General features: G+C 34.0%; 2 protein-coding genes across 3 annotated transcripts; one reads left to right on the forward strand and one right to left on the reverse strand.

Moving 5' to 3' along the window:
- The first annotated feature begins 6,113 nt into the window (after positions 1 to 6,113).
- Positions 6,114 to 8,588, forward strand: LOC128176074 (uncharacterized). Of its 2 annotated transcripts, none has more exons than XM_052842131.1 (2): positions 6,114 to 6,368; positions 6,730 to 8,588. In XM_052842131.1, exon 2 carries the CDS (start codon positions 6,750 to 6,752, stop codon positions 8,130 to 8,132), a length of 1,383 nt encoding a protein of 460 aa, XP_052698091.1. In that variant the 5' UTR covers positions 6,114 to 6,368; positions 6,730 to 6,749; the 3' UTR covers positions 8,133 to 8,588. The 2 variants fall into 2 exon arrangements, with proteins under 2 accessions (XP_052698091.1, XP_052698090.1); XM_052842130.1 differs by having other exon boundaries at positions 6,116 to 6,474.
- Positions 8,589 to 11,356: 2,768 nt separating this feature from the next.
- LOC128177470 (JNK1/MAPK8-associated membrane protein-like) lies at positions 11,357 to 22,623 on the reverse strand. Its single transcript, XM_052844179.1, has 7 exons — positions 22,476 to 22,623; positions 22,292 to 22,359; positions 19,098 to 19,258; positions 18,679 to 18,882; positions 17,004 to 17,173; positions 12,807 to 12,880; positions 11,357 to 12,307 (listed from the first exon to the last, which is right to left on the reverse strand). Exons 1-7 carry the CDS (start codon positions 22,495 to 22,497, stop codon positions 12,086 to 12,088), a joined length of 921 nt encoding a protein of 306 aa, XP_052700139.1. The 5' UTR covers positions 22,498 to 22,623; the 3' UTR covers positions 11,357 to 12,085.
- Position 22,624: the final 1 nt, after the last annotated feature.

A 22,624-nucleotide genomic window follows, 5' to 3' on the forward strand; every position in this document is an offset into this window, starting at 1 on the left:
ACTTTATCAACAAATTTAACTTATTGACAATGAACAAAAAAAGTCCGGTTTCGAACTCTAGATTTACAAATAAATTCATACTATGTATTTTAATTAAGAATTGCAACGTTTAAAAAAAGACACAGAATTTACTCATTTAATGTCACGGTAAGCAGAAAGTTATAGTACGTGTCATATTAGTAAAATATAAATAGCGAGTGTTAATAACTTCCTATTAAATTATTTTTTCTTCCTTTATCCGATTAATTTTATTAATGCGCGGGGGGGGGGGTGACGTCGCGCACGATACTGGTGTTACTTAACGTTACGCTTATAACGTCAAACGACGCACAAACGCAACGTCGCATTCTAAAGATACTCAACTTCTTAATAGCCGATATATGATTTTAATTCATTTTATATTTTACCTATTCAAATCAACTCTAGATTTAGTGTCTTTATTCGGGGTCTGTACATGTTCATTTAAAACTTTAAATCTTTTTTTTTAATTAGATTTTTATTTATCGATATGCAAAATCAAACTAAATACAATATAATTACTGTATATTACTTTTGAATAATACATAAACCAAACTATACACTAATGGCATTCAAAACCTACTCGATCATCAAATTCACCAAACAGGATTTTATTAACTAATGATCAAACAGAAAACTTGAAAAGTTCACCCCTTTCCCTTTCGGGAAAAATTAAAAATACTTGTATATTAATACACGCCTGTTTTCTAAGTTCTGAAATTATTGCACCAAATATTCGCAAATGCTTTGTAAATGCATATTTACGAATATTACCATTATAAAGTCAATAACTTTATGTAACATGTAATATCACTGTGACAATTGTGTATACTGTATGTATTATCATAAGGAGAGGAACATGTAAGTTGTAAGAACTTGTTTCCAATCCTCCTGTGTAATTTACACGATAAAAATGTTCAAATCATTGCATGATCAGATTTTACAAGAGGATCTGTGGCTTTTTTCGCGCGTGTATTTTTCGCGAAATAGTACGATAAAGCGCACGACGCGACACGTTAACTCCGCGATAATGCTATGCAATCGATGTGTTATAAGTATACTTCTAATTTAACCCGTCTAATAGAAAATCAGAACCATTGCAATGATAATTTCTGAAGATGATTTTCTAAGTCTTCTCTTTTTATTGGACGGATGGTTCTTATTTCCTTTAAGGTTGAATCGCCCGGTCAATATATAAGACCGTTGACCAGTATAATGTGGACTCTAGTGGTTTCACACCGGTGTTATATAGTGCCTTTTCCCCCTAGCCATCTTTCCCCCCGGAAAAATGGCTATATAGCAGTTCTTCCCCCCGGAAAAATGGCTATATAGCAGTTCCCCCCCCCCCCCCCACGGAAAGCTGACTATATAGTGGGTTTTCCTCCTTTTTATAGCCAGATTACCCCCACGGAAAACCTACTATATAGTGGATTTTCCCCCATTTTTACTTTCCGGCCATGTTTATTGCGGACCACCCGTGACAATAATTTGCAATAACAGATATGAAATTAATTTCTCAAAAAAAAGGATAATTATGGCATTTATTAATACATAGAATAAAATACATGGTTTTTCAACCCCAAATATGAACTAAGGCATGCGCCTTCATAACATGCATGTGTCATCATCGTTTATTTCACCTGTTCTCTACCCCTTTTTGAACACCTTTCACACGGATTTCGGAATACCTCGAATCTTTTTCATCTAATCGATGCTTATCCACAGTTTTGACTTCGACGTTATGAACACGCGAGAACACATTTGAGTGATAATACGCTGGTTTGAAAATTTAATTTTCTAATGTGTATAAGCTTCTCCCAGGGAACTAACTGACCAATCTTGACTTAATTTTGTAGAGGAAGGGAATAAAAAGTGGAAATGTATTACTCCCTTCGTCCAAAAGGTTATCAATTTTAAATTAATACCGTTAGAATTGACGATCTTAAAAACAAATATATATTTCTTCTGCTAAATATCAAACGGGAGACAGGATGCAATGATATGATGAGAAACTGAAATGATTTAGTTTTACTTTGATTGATGGGGTCCTTAATCATGGGTAAGGGGTATTTTAATTATGTATTAAAAGCATATGCGAAGTTAGTGTTTACCACATCGTTTTAAAGTTACGCATATTCATATTTTTAAGCACATTTCTATGAAACGCGAGATATTATGATTTAAACATTTTAAAAATGTTTCCCCCGGGGGGAAAGGCTACTATATAGAAGGTTTTCCGGGGGGAAAAGCTACTATGGAGGAAAAACTGCTATACAACACCGGCAGGGTTTGGCCACTCCTGGGCTAGTTACGATGAATTACCACACGCACTGTGACGCTTCAAGGTGATGATGAGGAAATGATTCAGGTATATTAATTAGGTACCACGTGCACATGACGGCACCTGGTCAGATATCAGGTGAAAATTCAAGAATGACGTTAACACAAGCTCGTTGCTTTAAACGTCAGTCAAATTACATGCAATTTCTTGTCTGCTAAATTTTGGTGCAAGCTGCAGCAATCCCCAAGACAATTAATTTTTGACCAAAGATAATTCAAATATACATCAGAGCATACATGACTATGATATCCCAAGTCAAGGATTTCTGATCCGCTCCGATTCTCACAAACTTCGTCCCCCGAATTTTTTTAACCTATGCAGTGTACTATAAAGTGAATGCACCACCTATAATTATGATCCTCTCCTATTCCTTTTTTCTTTTACGTAAACACAATTTTATCAACTTTTTTATTATTAAGTGTATAAATGTGCTTCAATTAATTCATTTTATTAACAAATTTAACATATTGAGTATAAACACAAAAATTCCGGTTTCGAACTCTTGATTTACAAATAAATTCATACTAATATTTTAATTAAGAATTGCAACGTTTAAAAAAAAAGAACAGGAATTTACTCAACATTATTCTATTGTTCACCTCTTCAAATCATCTCTATCTACAGCGCCTTTATCTGGGGTCTGTACATGTACATTTGATATTCGATTTTCATTTATCGATATGCAAAATCAAACTAAATGCTATATAATTACTGTATATTACTTTTGAATAATACATTTAAACTAAACTATACACTAATGACATTCAAAACCTACTCGATCATCAAATTCACCAAACAGGATTTTATTAACTAATGAGAAATGCACACAAATTAAGGTCAAGACAGGTTTATTATAAATGATCCAACAGAAAAAAAGTTCACCCATTTCCATTTCGGGAAAAAAAATAAAAATACTTGTAAACACGCCTGTTTTGTAAATTCTGAAAGCATTGAACTATAAGTAACATGTATTGTTATATTCAGTAGTATATTCTCACTATATAACTCTATATAGACAAATAGTCAATAACTGTAATATTAGCTCGTCCGAAAAATATTGACCGGTCAATATTTTTTTGATATTGACCGGCTAGGAGTAATATCTAATATTTACACTTGCAAATGTTTTCCCTTATATAACACTGTTTGAGCAATCCGCTGTTATTTCTGCATAACATCATTATGGGTCAAGAGGTCAAAGTAGCGCATGAATAATATAGGTCACTACTTTTTCAATGTACACAAACTAATCGACTTGTGCTGAAACAAACCTATTAGATATCGTAATGATATCAAATCTTCCATAAAGCCCTTCGGGCTTTATTGGATTTGATCACGTGACCAACCCGTATCTATATCCCGATAGACATCCAAAAATGATACCTTATTTCTTAAGAGAACATTCCCTCTATTTCAAATAATCGCCTCTGATTTGTTGATTCGTAAACGATGACGTTAATAACTCTACGCGACTCCAAAACAAGGTGACGTCATAATAGACAGATAGTCAAGGCAAGTAAACAACGGACGCGCAATGCGACGGTTTGTTATCATAACGGATATACGGATTTGCGAATTACTGTAAAGTAAAATCAGGTAGAATATCTGTATGTTTATTCTTACGGTCGGCGGAATATCACCAGTGACCGTTTGATGCTGGGGATATTTTGGAAATGAACTTTGCACAAAATTGAATTCGTGAATTCTTTGTTAAGCTGAGAAAATTACGGCGATCTGTTTTCAATTACTTTCTTTAATTTTAGTTTGTTTCTTCATATAACAAAACAAATGTTGACTGTGTTTTCGGGCAACATTGATTATATTAGCCCCCTTGGGACGAAAATATTGCCCTCCGCTTCGCGTCGGGCAATATTTTCGTCCCTCGGGGGCTAATATAAGCAATGTTGCCCTCAACCCCAGTCAATATTTGTATAATATCACTTAGACAATTGTTTTTATTGTACTTTTATGTTAAATACTGATATCTGATTGGTTTAGACGCAGTTGTTAATCCGTTCTATTACCCTCAGTGTTAGCAACACACTTAGCAACGGGTAACACAACGAATTGTTACATGCGCGTAAATTATGCGCGTACGGTTCGCCGTGGAATTCACGTCATTTCTATATAAAAACAGTAAAAACGTCTATAAAATTAAGACATTCAGTATAAAAAAAATAAATAGTGCCTGTTTGGGAGGATAACAGTTGAAATTGACACCCCGAGAAAACCATTGTCAATTTATTGACAGAATTTATATAATATTGTATGTATTATCATTTGGAGAGGAACATGTAAGTTGTAAGAACTTGTTTGCAATCCTTCTGTGTAATGTACACAATAAAAATGTTCAAATTATTTGATGATCAGATTTTACAAGAGGGTCTTAGGGTTTTTTTCGCGCGTGTATTTTTCGCGAAATAGTACGATAAAGCGCACATCGCGATACGTTAACTCCGCGATATTGCTTTGCAATCGATGTGTTATAAGTATACTTCTAATTTAACCCGTCTAACCATTGCAATGATAATTTCTGAAGATGATTTTCTAAGTCTTCTCTTTTTATTGGACGGATGGTTCTTATTTCCTTTAAGGTTGAATCGCCCGGTCAATATATAAGACCGTTGACCAGTATAATGCGGACTCTATTGGTTTCACGCCGGTATGGTTTGGCCACTCCTGGGCTAGTTATGATGAATTACCGCACGCACTGTGACGCTACAAGGTGATGATGAGGAAATGATTCAGGTATATTAATTAGGCACCACGTGACGGCACCTGGTCAGATATCAGGTGAAAATTCAAGAATGACGTTAACACAAGCTCGTTGCTTAAATCGTCAATCAAATTATATGCAATTACTTTTCTGCTAAATTTTGGTGCAAGCTCCAGCAAGCCTTAAGATAATTAATTTTTGACCATAGATAATCAAATATACATCAGAGCATATATTACTTCATATGAAGTTTAATATCTTTCTTGAGATAAAACAATAGGCATTAATAAATAAATAAAAACAAACAAAAAACAGCAACACAACAACAACAACAACAAAACAACAATCAGACACAAGTTACATACACATTCGAGGACAGGAAGTTTTTGTCCATTTTATTCATATGGGTACGATACAATAAATCCTTGCACAATACTATTTAGAACTAAGCACCGGATCAGTAATGTCGCGGTGTAATGAACATATGTTTTTTAGTACTAGTTTTTTTTTTTTTTTATTAATATAAAGGTTATATTAATAAGGTTATGATAAATCAAATGTTCTACTTCTTTGGATTTATTTTGGCTGATAACAAAATATCATCAACCCACGTAATATAAATACTAATTATAAGATATATACTAATGTATTCTAGTGAAATGTTGATACATGACCTTGCTCTTTTAATAACCCAACTCTTTCCCTCTTGTATATGTTTACTGAATGTTTTATGTACATTGAATGTTTTATGTACAATCTTCATGTTGCCTCTTGAGGGCCTTAATTGGTAAACAAAGAAATTGAGTAATAAATGATATTCATAATGTTTCATGGCGTAAAAATTAAAAGCAACAACAATAAAAATAACAACAACGATAATAACAACAATAACAATGTAATAACAATAATAATGATGATAATGATTAATATGATAATAATGAATTAATATCGATATGTAAAGGTTTGTTACTATTAATTTTAGATCACATTGGACCACTTTGGAGCTGATTATGTAATATTTGAATTTCCACTTACGACGACATTTTATACGTAATTTTCGCAGTAACAATTTACGACAATAGAATTGCCCACTTCTCGGATGAAGATGTAAAAATTTATCCTAATGATTTGAATAATTCAAATACGATGATTCTGGAGTTGACATGCGTCATCACGTGGCTGTCGATGTACGGAGCCAGTATCATGTTTGTGTACATCTTCTGGCAGATCGATGCCTATTCCATTTTCCCAGTTGTCATGGAAAATCTAACCCCGACTACGACATCAAAACGCGTAAGTAAGTAATTTGGCAGCACTATAAAAGAGATGGACAGTGGCTGTTTCGTGTATAATACAATAGCCATTCGTTTTTTGTTACAGTCGCGGAACAAAAAGCAAGGTAGGTAAAGAGAAATCATTTTAATATGGGCTTATTAGTCTAGCACTGGTTTTTACAACTAGGTGACTTGTTTTATTTTCATCGATTGATAAGATGATCCGTAACTCGTTTTGATCCTGGAGAATTCTAGCTGAAATATAGAAGAATATTTTGAAAATTATAACAAGAATATGCGAAATTGTATCATAAGCTATATGGTACATAGAGGTGTGCTTGGTCGTGGCTTAAATTGTTTCAATGTTTCAATCGTTTCAGAATGACGTCCCATTTGGCGAATGATGGCATCGCATAAACATTCTCGCCGACAATTGCCGAGTCTGTCTGTAGAGATTGCCGACAAACAAAGGCACTCTCTCATCTCTCATATGACATACAAATCCAGTCTTGAATATTTGTTGAAAAACGAGGGAACCTTCACCAAAGCACTAGAGTTAATCAAGAGATACCCAACGCTAGCCGATCACCGATCTACTGCAAAAATCTGGGAAATTTTGTCGTTAGGAACCAAATCGTGCTCTGAGAAGCCACATTCGAGTTGGAACGGACAAGCTGAAAAACCTAAATTACCTAATATGCCAACAATATCAATATCATCGGATGGATCCTCCGAGGTACAATGTGCTTCATGCACTAGACACGAAAAAATGCATATTGGCATCGTAGGAATATCATTCGAACACACCGAGACTTTAAGGTGGTCACAACTTGTTTGCAATTTGTCATCTGAAGCCTTTGTGCATTGTCTAAAACTAAAAAGTACTACGGACGTTGGTTTGGAGGTGGAGAGTGTTAACGGACTTGTTTTCGTTATGTCCAACTCCAGTCTTAATAATGGACTGTTTCTCCAAGCCATAAACTATGCTCAACAACATGAAATACCAGTTTTGTATATCAGGGAGCTCAGATTCAAGCTTCCTGTCCACGTTTCTGGCGATTTTACCGAAAAGGTTTTGTTGCAACAGGGTATTCAACAGCAACTATCGAAAGCCCCGTTTGATCATCCAAGCAGCCCCACTTCTACACGTTCTGCTTTGCCCCCCATATCAAAGAGCGGATATTATTACCACCCAAATCTCGAAATAACTGGGTCGTCCTCCACAACAGAATGTTTAGAATCTCGATATAAGGAGGCCATCGTGTTTTCTGGAAACAACACTGATTACTGTGTTCAAGTAATAATCAAAACTATTTCTCAATCCCAAAAATCAGGAAGAGGTATCACGCCAACCAATAGCGATTCAGAAGAGTTTGGCACTACACTCAAACCTCCAACAATTGACAATTTTATAAATTCTGCCACTAGCTCCAAACGACAGAATTACGCACAGAAAGGCTTGTTCGCAGAAGCCGTATTCGACTCCTCTTCCTCAACGGAGTCAGATGAAAGTGTCGTGGAAGTTAGTCCCGCGAAAAGAGATTTGGATCGAGAAGAGTCGCTTGACCAAGAAACTATATACGTGCTGTTTCCGGATAGGAGCGAAGGGTCTTCCGGTACAAAACCGGTCCTTGTCAAATGGCCTCCACGCAAAAACGAGGTTCATACGGACACCTCGTTAACCGATATGGACAGCGAGTCGTTTCTGTCCGATTCCTCAATTGGATTCCAGGATGTAGATTTGGCAGAAATTATGTCGGATGACGATTTTATCTTTACTTGACGACGGGAAACCTTCTTTCCATTGAACAGACATACCACTTAGCCGGTTCAAAATGGAAACTTGACGAGAACCGATCCTTTAGTTTCTATGGTTACTTGAGAGGTATCATATCAAGTATGAGGGGATACGAGGTCGCCCTCAGTTCTCGAGTATACAGGACCCAAACATGGTGTCCACTGGCTCTTTTTGCAAAGTACATTTGAATACAAACTGCACGTTTTCTTAATGCTGCTAGTTGGTGCATCTCGTGAATTTCCGCATTTACTTCGAGTTAGTATATATAGGTTGCATAAAAGTTTTGTAATTCAAGGAATTCAACATTATCTTTAACAATTATAGATGGTTTTGAATTCGTTGACAAACAAAGTAACAAAAAACCTCTGACCGCTGCATTGTTGAATTTGGTTGTGTGTTTTTTTCATAAACACGACATAATAAATTTGTTTTATAACTTGTGGGTTTTTTTCTTCAATTTTATCTTCTTTATTTAGTAAACATGAAACACAATGCATTCGAAGCTAATTGATTTTGATAAGACGAGCAAGAATAATAGTAGGCTATCAGTTTCAGTTATATCAGAAATTTTCTTTGAGTAATTTGTTCCTCAAGAATAGCATACCCTTGGATAGCTCACATAGTCCTTGATCTCCGTACCGGAGCTTAACAGTAAAACGGTGTTTTTGATTTCAAATAATTCAACCAATCCTGAAACTAATTATATTACATTATATTATTTAAAAAAATATGATACGACGTACGTAGGTGGTCTCTTTTTATACAACGAATTATAGAATATGCACAATGATTTTGATAATCTTAAAACAAGAATGAATAAAAGAAAAAAAAATTGGCCATATGCTTCTTGTTAACTTACTAAGTATTGGATAGTGCCTGGTAAATGAAATGAGCGATCATAAAAATTGTTCATATTAAGCAATGAAAATACAAAATCTCATAATTACAAGAAAAGATCTCATAACTAAACAAATATTTAGTAATTTCGGCTAAGGATATCGTATTATCGATCTTTCGTAATTACTTATAAGGAATTATTCTTTGAATTACTAGTATGAGGTGATCAAATATGGTTGTGATGATCAAATCAAACAAAGCCGGATCGTATTTGATCACCTCATAATATTCAAAAAATTATTACTTACATGTATTACTTATATTTATTTAAATTTCATTAGCAAGATTTACGACACTTTTGTGAAACGATGTTCTGTTTATAACAATTTTTGTTTAGTAGTTGTAAGATCTTCATTAGTTTAATTTAATAAAATATTGAATTGAAATGTCAAAGCACCCATAACATCGCCAAGGCGCACCGGTATTTTGATGATAAATTCTAAATGAAATTTCAATGTATTGAAATATATTTACATCGACCAGGTATGATTCCCTATATTGATAATACACCAGTCGAAGTATAAATGATTCCACAATAATATACATGTGTGTATCTAGAATAGTAATTGCTAGGAAGTTACAGATCACAAATGGCTTTTACTGTGATTTTGGAAAACAAAATGTGCTACAGGCACGTAGCATCATTTTTTAAAGGAGGGAGGGGCAGACTCATCCAAAAAATGTTGACAAGCAAAAAACAAGAGGCCCGCGGGCCACATCGCTCACCTGAGCAACAATATACTTAATAAAATCAGCTTTACGGAGTCATATACAGAATACCTTAACAATGTTGTATAATAGATCCTGTATTAAAAAAAACCCTTGCATACTGTGGAATCATTAAATTTCGTGGGGGCCAATTTTAGTGGATGGCTTAAATTTTACAGGTTCGTGTGGACGTAATTTCGTGCATTCTTATATATCTACAAAAAGAAATATGACGTTATTATCCTAATTCATCAATTCGTAGAGGATGTTTTATGTAGACGAGAGGTACCCACGAATTCCACGAAAATTGAGCCACCATGAAATCTAATGATTCCACAGTATTCTTGAAGCCTGCATTTATCATTGAACCACTTTTTAACAGGATGATTTTACAGTCATATCACATATCGAACATTGCAGGTCTCGAGAAGATAATCAGACTTAACAATGTTTATATATGAATTATAAACCTACATCAGGGGCCAGAGTCTAAACAATCTTAAAGAATCAAGATGCTTGCATATAAGTAAAACCATATATATTCATAATAATAACATTTGTGTTTTTTTGTGAATAATTTATATGTTTCCCTTTGGAAAATTGGAAACCCCCTCACAATGTGGCCCCAATCCTACTCCTGAAGAGTATTATTTCAACAAATTTTAATCTTCTCTTTCTGAACTAAGTTAGAGCTGTTCTAGACAATTGTGTTTTAGAAGATTTTTTAAAGATTTTTCCCTATATATTCCTATGTAAAAACTTGACACCCCCCTCCAATAGTGGCCCCACCTTACCTCCTTGGATCATGACCTGAACAAACTAGAATCTTCACTGAGGATGCTTCCACACAAGTTGCAACTTTTCTGCCCGACTAGTTTCTGAGAAGAAGATTTTTCTCTATATATTCCTATGTAAAAATTTCAGCTCAGGTGAGCTTTAAGAAAATTATAAAAATCAGGAAAATCATGATCCATTGGGGGGGGGGGGGGTACCTTTAACTATACCAATTTCACTGTAAATTTCTTTCTTTTACCTCAATTTTTTACATGCTCCCAAACTACATGTTTATTTGTAAATCACTTTCTTTATGTGTAATTTAAGAAAAAAGATTTTGCTGTAAGAAAAAGTGCCTCCCCCCCCCCTTAAATGCTTCATACCTAATTTGGTAATTTTTTGTACATGTATGTGAAAATATTTTTTTTAAAAGTGTAACAAACTGAAAGTGTCCCTCTCTCTGCTGTAAAGACTTAGAAAATGAAAGGAGCATCTACTGAAAATCCAATTAGTACATATGTTCATACCACTCTTCATCTAAACCTCATACATCAATATCAAATAAACCGCTCCGACTGATCATTACTGTAGAGAATATTCCTAATTAAATGCAAGGAAATAATATCTGCATAAAATTGCGAGAAGTAAATCTCGCGAATTTTAAATCTTGCTTTTATTTTTTGGAAAGATGTAAACTGCATGAAACTATGATAAAAAATCAGCATTAGCAATTTCATATTCTCGCAATTTGATGGAAATTTGTTGAAACATGGAATTAAGTACATGCGTAAAATAAGGAATCTACAGTATTAGAAAAAAACCCTGCATGATTCTATGTTGCTGAACTCACAATTTTATTTGCAATCAACATTAATAAATATGTACAACATAATTCTCCTCCAGAAATACTTCTCTTCAAACTGATCAATATAGCGTTCTTTTTGCAAACCAACATAAATAGACATAAAATGAACAGCTATTTCTGTTCAGAGGTTTATATTAACCAGATAATTTCTTCCATACTTGTGCTGCAATCTAGGCTGAGATTATTAGATCCAGTTTGTCAATCAATAAATAGCCTGCTATATTGACATTTTATATACTTATGAAGTTAATAGGTGTACATCCATCTCATCTATCTAACCTACTAAGGAGAAGAGAGGTCTGAATCAATACAAGTACGTATAACTAGTCATAATCATAATCATAATGACAGCTCGTTACCCTCAGTCGTTGACTGTTATACGATGACAAAGATTGCACTTTGCAATAAATCAGTACACATGTGGTTTTTTTGGTGTAACACACTGATCATAGTCATAACACAGAATAAACTGGGTACCTTATAGACTTTTCCCCACATTCTGATATATTTCCTTGGTCAAATTACATTCATTAGTATGGAAGCAGTACACACATATCAAATGAAAATAGCTGAACGTATGTACGAAACATTTAAGGAAAAATATGGTATAAAGTCAACTTTCACCTTCTGACAAACTCAAGCTCTATTCCTTGGAAAACTGTCCTTTCATTCTTAAGAATTGAACTCGCAAAACTCAGTGGACATCCTCCAGATGAGAAGGATGTGAGAACTGGATGGTCAGAATGAAGAAGAGAGTTGGGAATGGGACCAGAGCCAAGATAGGAAGGTGGATCTCGAGTTGAGTCAGCTGAGTCAGTGAGATGATCCCAAAGGCATGGAGGAACCAGTGACCCACCAGTATCGTCAGGTTCCGTCCATTCAGAAAAATGTCTTTGGTCACAGAGGAGTAGGATATCTGAAGGAAAACATGTAAATCAATAGAGTTGTAGTAGCATTAACCTATCTGCAATGTTTTCACATAAATCAAATAATCATAATATTTATGGATAAGCCAATCTAAAGAAAACAAGTTTATAATCTAGAGTTGCTCACAAGCGACAACCATATTACAAAGAGTGAGATGAAAGGTCTATTTTGATTAGATTGTGGATAAACTATTTTGCTTAAATGAGACCTTTTCCATCCATAGAGTTTGCAATAAACATCAGAGATATTAAAATAATATAAGGTTATTTACATGAATGACTCTGCAAACTTTCTATTAAACCAGTACTTTGAATAGCTCAGAATCAATCTCATGAAATTCGGTCAGATAAACTACTTTAAAAAATACAAAAAGGTGCACTGCACTGTACATCATTTCTAGCTTAAGCCATAATCAAAGGGCAAGTACATCTCTCTTGACGTCATTCAGACTCTAGTTTCAAACAATTTTGTTTGACTAATGAACTTACCAAGTCACATCCACAGAGATGAATGACACTCGTTATCAAAGAGACCACTATCACCATGTAAGAAAAGAAGTAATCTGAAAAAGAAAAAAATCCATTACTTTCTTGACTGAATTTCCATCCTTTAATGACGTACCATTTAACATCAGGGTTCTGAGATGCCTGTCATTTACGGCATAAGACACCTGATCCTTTGTCAGGCGCAGGAAGAAAAAACGTATTACATGTAATACATCAAAAGTCTCTGCATGCTGACACTGGATTCCAATATAATCTTAACAATTGGACATTTCACAATTTCCAGCAAATTTTTTTTTTTGGAACATGCTTTATTCGTTGAAAAGTATAAATTGATTGATGATTCATTAATACCAGATTGAACTTATCATTTATTTTAAATCACATTTATATAGAGAGTCTGAAAACTTGTCCATTTAAATTAGAGGCTGCTGATAGTTTGAGGATTATAATGTACCTTTGGATATTGAAAAACTTACTAGGTAATCATTGAATTATAAAATTATTAAATTTATACCATGCATCAAAGTAAAACAAATATCATTGAATTTCATATGTTCATAGTGACAGACCCCCCCCCCCCCCCACCCCCCACCCCCACTCCATTCAATAAATCAAACTTGTATTGAATCTGTTCCTACTATGATATGCTATACAAGATCTTGCAAAGCATACTGAGGAACAGATTTACAAGTATGATTTTAATGTAGATTGTCAAAATCAAAATTTGATTTACTTGTACTATCTTTTACTAGCAAAGAGTGATGACAATCATCTGTTTCCTTTTGAATACCAGGGGTATACATGTCACTTTACGTTACTTGGGTGGCAGGGCTTAATATCACTGAATATAAAAGGTATTTCTTTGTACATTATAATTCATAAAGATCTACTGATCAATACTGGGAAATTGTTGATATCTGATGAAAGTCACCTGAGAATATACGGATCATGACTGCATGATATCGGCTTTTCATCAATTTGCAAATTAATATTCCTTACTATATACTTTTGTGATCAAAGAATCAGACATTCAATTTACTAAATTCTCAGAAGCAGTCTTGTCTTCATTAAATTACAGTGTTTTTTTCTGAAAACATTACAATTTTTATTTAAAGTAACCTTTTGTACTTAATTAATAAGTAATAAGGGTCAACTTTTATGATAAAAAGAACTTATTTTAAAAAAAAGTCATACATGTAGATTTTTGTGGTAAAGGAACAGTTTTGAGCTTGCATTGATTTTTTTCACTGTTAGAAATCATACAAAAGTAACATTTTATTTTGTTCACTATAATAAAGCAAAAATTTTTTTATGGATTTTTAAATAATTTTGCCCTTCCCCCTTTTTTTTTATTTATAAAAAGTAATATTTCATACATATATTTTTGTAGAAATTGAATAACAGGCAAGTAGCATTAGGGTGGGGGGTCGGGGGTCTCGCAGCAAAGATTTTTCTTAAATTTACATACAAAAAATTGAATTAACAAGGAGTTGGCCCCCCCCCCCCCCACTTTTCTGTGACCCTGGAAAATTTGAATTGAAAATAAGAAAATAAATAGTGAAATTGAAGATATCCCCCCCCCCCCCCCACCATGGATTAGGATTATCAGGATTTTGGGAAATACCTTCTTTCTTTTTCTTTTCAAGATTTTTTGGATGAGTTTGGCCCCCCCCCCCCCCTTTCAAAACCGATGCTAGGTGCCTGAATAAATACTTGTGTCAGGTGTTACTTTTTTAATGGTAAACAACAAAGCTGAGTAAAATGAATTACTGAAGTAAGTTTCATGTAACATTGATCTTGACAACATATCTATTCCCACTGTCACCACACTTCCTCCAGTCAATAGTCGGCCTCAAGTCTGAGTTTTGACCTTATTTATGCCCTTTTTGTTCAATGATTTGAGTTGAGGACTGAGCTGAGCGATTTGAACATTTTGGCTAGTTTTACGTCACAATGAAAATGTGAGTTATCATCTTGTTGACGCAAACCTCCTCCTAAGTCCTTTTGCCTTTTGATCTTGACCTTTAAAATATGACCTTCAGATACTAAGCCATCTGTGGCCAAATGAAAAAGCAAAATATCTACATCAAAACATGATGATGACTGCCATTAAGTGATTTGAGTTTGCATGAGGACAAAGTACAAAAGGAAAGACAAAGCATCAGTTTTGAGATTCTAATCAATTCAACAGGAAGCATGAAAGTACCATAATTTGAAAGGGATAAAAAATTATTTTAAAAGGAGAATGCCAATCAGGAAAAGTTAAAAGCAGCAGGAAATTAAGAACTCTGTTTTGTCACGTAATATCCAGTAATACAAACAAAAATGAAGCAGTTTAAGGCAGTTACCTGCTATTGCAATTAACGCAGTAATGACAACTGGGGAGTGAAAGCTGATTACGGTGCGAGTAGATGTTTCTCTATACCTGCTGGAACCAGAATACAACTGAACATAGATCAATTCCGTAAAAAGTCAGTCAATGCAATACAAACAGATCCAGACCGATCAGGCACGTAATGATGACAAAACGCCATCAGCAACAGGGGGGCACTCTATCATTTCTTGTTTGTTTCAGCATCATTAATCCATGATTGTAAATATTGCCATTTAAGCAAATTGATGCCCTATTTGTTAGCAATAAATATCACTTCACACATTATAAGTCTGACTTGCAGGAATGAAACGTTAGATGATATTTTAAGATAGAGGAAAATGACAGCTTCTCAGTTTAAATGAGATAGTACTTTAGTTCAAGAAATACTGTATTTTAGTACATTTATTTAGACATATGATTCGGGGATCAAATTAAATTGATACTAGCTAGTAGTCAAATTCTCCACTGGAAATTGATAATCTATTCATCGTCTATGGTAATTTTCATGTCATACCTTGCGTGGAAGCCTTCAGGAGTGGATGGTCACATGACCTGAAAGTTACTCCAGGTGATTTTATATAAATTGTGACACATTTTGTTCTCTATAAATAATTATAGAAGACATCATCTGATTAGATTCATTCTGAAAATGAAGTCATAATGTAAATCACTGACTTTACTTTTCTAAGATTAATGAAGAATTAGGGATCTTTATTATTTTTTATTTTATTGGGTTGCAAAGACTGTGATCAGTAAATTTGGAGTTCTAATACTTACCAGTATTGTCTTAATGTAAATCTAAACCAAACAACATCATTGATATGGTGACCATCTTAAATGGCCCCACTTAAATAAATGACATTAGGACGAAAAGCATTAGGTAGACCTTTTTTTTTAACCAAGGACTTTAAAAAAAAGTTTGAAACAGAAGCTGACACTAGCTATCATGGTCACTGCAAATCCTTACTTACAGTTATTCTTTTGATTAAATCTTAGCAAGATTTTGACAAGGGAGAGAAGTTATGGTTCAAAGAGATCTGCATTGACTTTCACATTTGATCTAAAACGGGGTTCAAGGTCACTGCAAACCCCTCACCCACAAGCACTCTTTATGTCAAGTATGACCCAGATAAAGCAAAGGGGAGAGAACATATGATCTGAAAATGGATTTTTCTAACTAGGTCTGATATGGCCTTGACCTTTGACTTTGCTCAAGGTCACTGCATACTCTGACTAAAAGCACTATTTAGGTAAAGTATGAGCAAGATTGGGTGAGGGAAAAAAGAAAATATCCTCCAGACAAGGAAATTCTACACATCTGGAATGGCTTTAACCCTAAACATAGAACCCTTGTTAATGATTACTGCACATTCTTAACATAAAGGCATTATGTAGGTCAAGTATGAGCCAGACCGGCTAAATGGAGAGAATATAGGCTATATACCATACAAGTGATTTTGGATGGATGCACAGATGCAGAGATGGACTGATGGACAGAATGATAACTTATAATAATGTGCCTGTTGATTGGGCCCTAATGATACCATGGTACTTTCTCGTACATGGATTTAAGCTTAACAAGGTAATTTTAAAGTAAAGACTTCATGGGGGAATTTTATTCACATATAGCTAGATGTCTTGAACACAATTTCCTCTGCTCCATGGTAAAATGCACAGTGCTTCACCAAGATTGGCAATGTTACAACTTCTGCTAATCAAGGAGAACCGCTAGTTAAATGAACAAACAATTAAGGAATGATACAAATTAAATCTTAAGTTTGTATATGTCTTCCCAAACGACTTACATAAGAGTCCACTTAGCACTGCCTGCAAGACGATCAGGATGGGATGAAAATATAGGGCTGCGTAGATGGATTTCGTTCCTCTACGCTGGGTAAACTTGTAGGATATTGCTGGTCTGAACAGCATCATTAGCAGAAGTGAGAAGGCATAGTATATCATAACTATTGTATACCTGTGAAAAAAAAAAATAAAAACATCATTACAGCAAATCTGTCTATTGTCATGCAATACAGCGACAGACATGGACTGCCTTGGATTACACAATGCCTGCTTTATGACATTATCAGATGGAAAGGTGTGAAGGATCCATTCCAACAAATCGTCATTCACAAGAGTGTGATCTACGTCATACAATACAATAGTGTTTGTAAATAACAAAAACTTAGAAATGCCATCAACAAAATGAAAGTTCAATGGGAACATACAGATTAATGATAACATTTACTGTAATTAGAAATGATAAATTTATATACCACAATGTATGGTCTATAATTGTAAAGGTAAACAGTAAACATATCATATTGTATAAATATTAGAGTATTACTGTATGTTGAACTTAACAATCTTAAACACTGATGCCCATGCAGACTCTAGCTATTTGTAACCTGAAGTTTTCACTATTTTCTCAATTCTGACTTAGAAACTTTTGGGCCAAAATTAACCAAACTTGATAGAGTGCATTCATTGGTTTTCAAGTTGGTTTCCCTTCCAAGGAAAAATAAAAACAAAGGAAAAATAGTGAAAATAGGTTGGGATGTTTAAAGAATGTCCATATATGAAAATTTATGGAAGCATCCTTAACTGTATGAACATGCTTTACTGCATGGAAATAGTAGTCTCAAGTCTAATTGAATCATGATTTTAGGAAGGAATCCCAATTTTTCACTGAAGAACATGTATTTATTCTGCAGAGGAAAGTAAGTGTATACAGGTAAAAAGGTTTTATTATTACATTTGATTACGATGGAGTACAATAGAGTTAAAGATGATTGGATGTTTCCTCTATATTCCTTATTATTACAGGCAATGAAATAATGTGACTTTGCAAAAATCTACTCAAAGCTTTGTTCATGTTTATCACACAGTGACAATGTAATGTTATCTTTATGTGTGATCCACAGCCATCTACTCTAGGCAGGTTTAATTACAGTGGGGGGAAATTTGGTGTATTTATATTAGAATTAGAGATTGCAGCAGTAAGAAAAATTGGAACTGTATACATGTATTTGTCATAAATCTACTTTTAATTACGCAGCTATGTCTTGATGAAATTTTGGCATTCCAATAGCTTTGCAATTGTAACCTGTATTATTCCCCCCCATTCCCCAAAAAGCAAAATTACATATGATGCCCATGTAAACGACAGTTGATTTTTTAATGACATTGAATGTGCTGGTGTTATGTTACTGAGTGGTGAGATATTGATAGTAATTCATGAGAACACTGATCATTCTGATTCGATGCATCCTTCTAGAATACATATTCATGTAAGGTGAATAACAACTTCTTAAATTGTGTACTTCATGAACAAAAAACTTTTTAATAAAGCATCATTACTTTGTATGCAAAGACAATCTCTGGGTTTCAAAATTTTTTACTTCATTTTAGTAAGATCTCTCTTGGTGAACCCGTGTGTGTATACTTGTAGCAATTTGACAAAATAGTTGAAATACTTACAGTGGGTACACAATTTCCTGTGTACAGTACAGTTTCTGGGCGTAATTTGGCTGGGGGTTGAGCAACATGGAGTACCAGTCTGAGAGCTTTGTGACCGGGCAGGACCGAACTCTGAGGGAGCCATACGGCTCGACCAGTAATAGGGTCAATATGGCAGCTACCACACTCTCCAGAAGGGCCGATACATGAAGGGGTATCAGGGACCTGCCACAACGAAAGGAAAACATGTTTAATGTTAAAATGTGTACTTAAAAGTAGACTGAAAAAAAAAACACAATGGAAATCTTGAAGAAATTGATATATTTTCATTAACAGTGAACTTTTAAGCTATGTAGCATGTATTTATCCTTCATAAAAACAATTTTCTACTTCAAAGCATCTGTTAATGACACGTGGATGTAAAAACAATGAGAACTCACTTTGCTGTTTTATTTCTGTTGGTATAATCAATGAAAAACCAGTGAAGAATGAGGGATAAAAGAGCCATGAAGGCCAAGTACATCCAATCATAAAACGTGGGCTCCGAATCACAAGCCAGACATATACTTTGTTCATTTGGCTGGTATCCTCTAGGACATGCCTAAAAGTCAAGCAAAAGGATGGTTCTTTTATGAAAAACAAAATACTGGTATATAACATTCAGGTGAAGGACAGGACATTGATTCAATCTTTTTATCTTTTCTTAATCACTTTGAAATTCAAATGTGATTTGTTGCTTCCAAATATAAAATATGTGAATGCTACATTGTAGTTCATGTACATGTTTAAAAGCATACTGTAGAAGCAGAAATATTCGTTGAGGATTTAATTTCATTATTTTCTTTGGAAGCATAAATCAACGAAATTAAATCCATGATGAATTTTTAACCCAAGTATAAATGATTACAAAGAGATAACGATGTGACGAAATTAAATGCCAACGAAATCTTATTTCGTTTAAAAACAACGAAATTTTGACTCAACAAATATATGTGCTTCTACAGTACTGGTATATACATGTAATATATGGCATTTTTTCATCCATACCTACCAGAAATATTTATAAGAATTCTAAAATTATTTATTTTCAACAAAACTGCAGATTTACACCTATTTAATAAGGTGAACTCTCAGATAAATGTACCAGTTCCTTGTCTGTATAATTATGAATTAAATTGTTTAAGGTCAGTATCTAGTAAATGATTCCAGAGTGTTTTTTTGGTGATAGAACCATTATGACGTTTTAATTGATTTGAAAAATCATTTTCCCGTACTTTACGGCTCTAAAGGAATTATGTAGAAAATTAAACATTTTCTTGACATTTTATGTTAAATCATATGGGAAAAGTAATCCCGATACCTATATTCAATTTGACATCATTTTAAAGAGGAGGTCAAGAGCTTGTTTAATGCCGTTTTTGGAGAGACTGTAGGCATTCTATATTAAATATTTCATTAGTCCAAAATGGACAAAACTCTGATATTTGTTACTTTTATCCTTCATATTTCATAGAAAATGGTATTTAAAACATGATTTTACATTGTGTATACCAAAAATTTAAGCCCCTATGAAACAAAGATAATGTTATGATGCATCATTGAAAGAGTTCATATCTTGAATTTCATAAACCTGTAGGCAACTTTCATTTACTAGATCTTGACCTTAGGCATGTATAAAAATAAAATACCTGTACACAATAATTAAAATACAGCACTCATACAACATACCTTAATCATAAAGTCTTCAGTGTAAATTTACAGAAAAAATGTTGAAAATGGAACTTACTGCAGAATGCTATATTTATGTGGATCTAAGGGGGATTAAGGGGAATGGGGGGTGTCAACCCCCCTGAAAAACTCAAATTTCTTAAATTTACATACTAGCAAATTTTAAATTTAGCTAAAATATACCCCATCCTCCCAAGCATTCACCCCTCCCCCCAACCATCAAACTTAATCTATCAGAGCACCCCACACAACTCCCTAGAAATTTTTCTGGATCTGCACTAATATATTCTGACTATTTGACATTTTTCACTGGAGATAAAACTGAAAGTGTAAGAAGCTTTAAAGCATCATACAGATTTATATCAATCCAAAACCCTTTTCGGGTTTCATCCAAAAATATTTGTGATCAATTCTGGATTCTTTGAATCAGAACTTTACAAAAATGGTCATGAATTCAAAATGTTAAATAAGACTGACCTATCATAACCATCGAAATTCATAGTTCATACTTTTTTTAAAAACATATCCGCTCAACTACTGAAAATTTCTTATGTTATGCGAGTACCTAATTCCACAATCCCACTGTTTTGTATCAAATTGCGAGAATATAAAACCACGAACGCAGAACATTTATACAATCATATATCTTATAGTTCCCAACTCTAAGAAAAAAGGGCAAAATTTTAATATCTGTGAGGAGTGCTTGCAATTATATGCGGATATAAATTCCTCACATTTAATTAGGAATTTACAGTATTAAAACTATCCTCAACTGCGCAATGGGACAGATTTTGTTTACTGTATACAGGTTTATTTTCGCCCTGTTCTATTTTCACCCCTTTTCACTTGCAAATTTAACGGTTTCACCCCATCTTGATTTCGCCCAGATAAAATTGCATTTAAAGATAAAGAGAGATAATTTGAGACATAGGATTTCAGCAAGTCTTAAATCCGCCCATTGACAACAAGGATGAAACTGTGGCGAATATTTTCCTGTATAATGTGTAATATGATAATCAAACTAAAGTTTGAATTTATTCTGTCGAAAGAGTACAAGTTTTTTGCTTCTCGAAAACAATCTTATATCTGAATGACATAAAAAGAAAAGTCCACAATTGGTTGATTTCCATGTTGATACGCTGCACATTCACTGCAAGTATTCACTACAGGCATGACTAATTTTCCAGCAACAGAACTAATTAGTATCAGAAAATTCACCACAAATCAAGAAAGATAACTGCATGAAAACTTTACACATGAAAGTTGAAAGTTATTTGCCAGACCAGTATATCTATACTAGCAATCTAGCAAAATCTACTGTACAACAAATGTTGATCATGCTTTAGGGGTTACTAACAATTAAAATAACATGATTTACACATATAATTAAATGAACAAATTGCCTCTGATATTCTATTCAGTGCCATCACCAGTCCTGTAAACTGAAATGATGTGGTTTGTTTATACATAAGATATTAGTTGATCTCAATCTGTGTGTGAATATAACATCCTTTATTTTCAGAGGTCAGTTAGTGTGATTAAGAAAAAGTCCGAGCAAGTTAAGCAACGATATCTGTAGTTGATTTAAAATCAGATGAAAAATTGCATCTTATGACCACAACTTAGAGTTAATCAGTTCTAAACTAGCACAAGTTTTTGTGTGCTGTAAATTGCAACTTTTTATCAAGACGTAAGGAACAGTAGCTCCCATGCTGTCCACCTGAATTTTTTTGGACCCGGAGCTATAAAGACCTGCAGCTAACAAATATGTTCATTTAATACTGACAATTTTTATAATTCTGATGGACATATCAGAAAAGCTTGTAACAGGGACGTATATACTAACGTTAGTATGTTGTGACGTTAGTATATACGTCCCTGCTTGTAATTAAGGTAATTTACTTACCCCACATTCACTGTAATTATTACCACCGAGTAGAATTCTTCCACAGTATAGCCCTGGGCATCTTTCGACTAGAATAAAGAATAACATCAATGTAATTTAAAGAAATATGAAGTGAATATAATCTGACAGGTTTTAAACAATCATGAATAAGCATTTACTTGACTAACTTAGCCTATTTCCTTACCTGTAAATGTAGGGTCTGCCATACCTTATTTTTTTCAAACTTTAAACTTTGAAAAAAGTATAATTACGTTACAAACACACAGTTTTTCTTCATTTGACATTTGTTTGAAGCGACTTTCACTTTGGCCGATTGAAAGTAGAACTCTTCAA

This window comes from Crassostrea angulata, chromosome 3 (assembly GCF_025612915.1).
Source record: "Crassostrea angulata isolate pt1a10 chromosome 3, ASM2561291v2, whole genome shotgun sequence".
In the NCBI taxonomy this organism is placed as follows: Eukaryota; Metazoa; Mollusca; class Bivalvia; order Ostreida; family Ostreidae; genus Magallana; species Magallana angulata.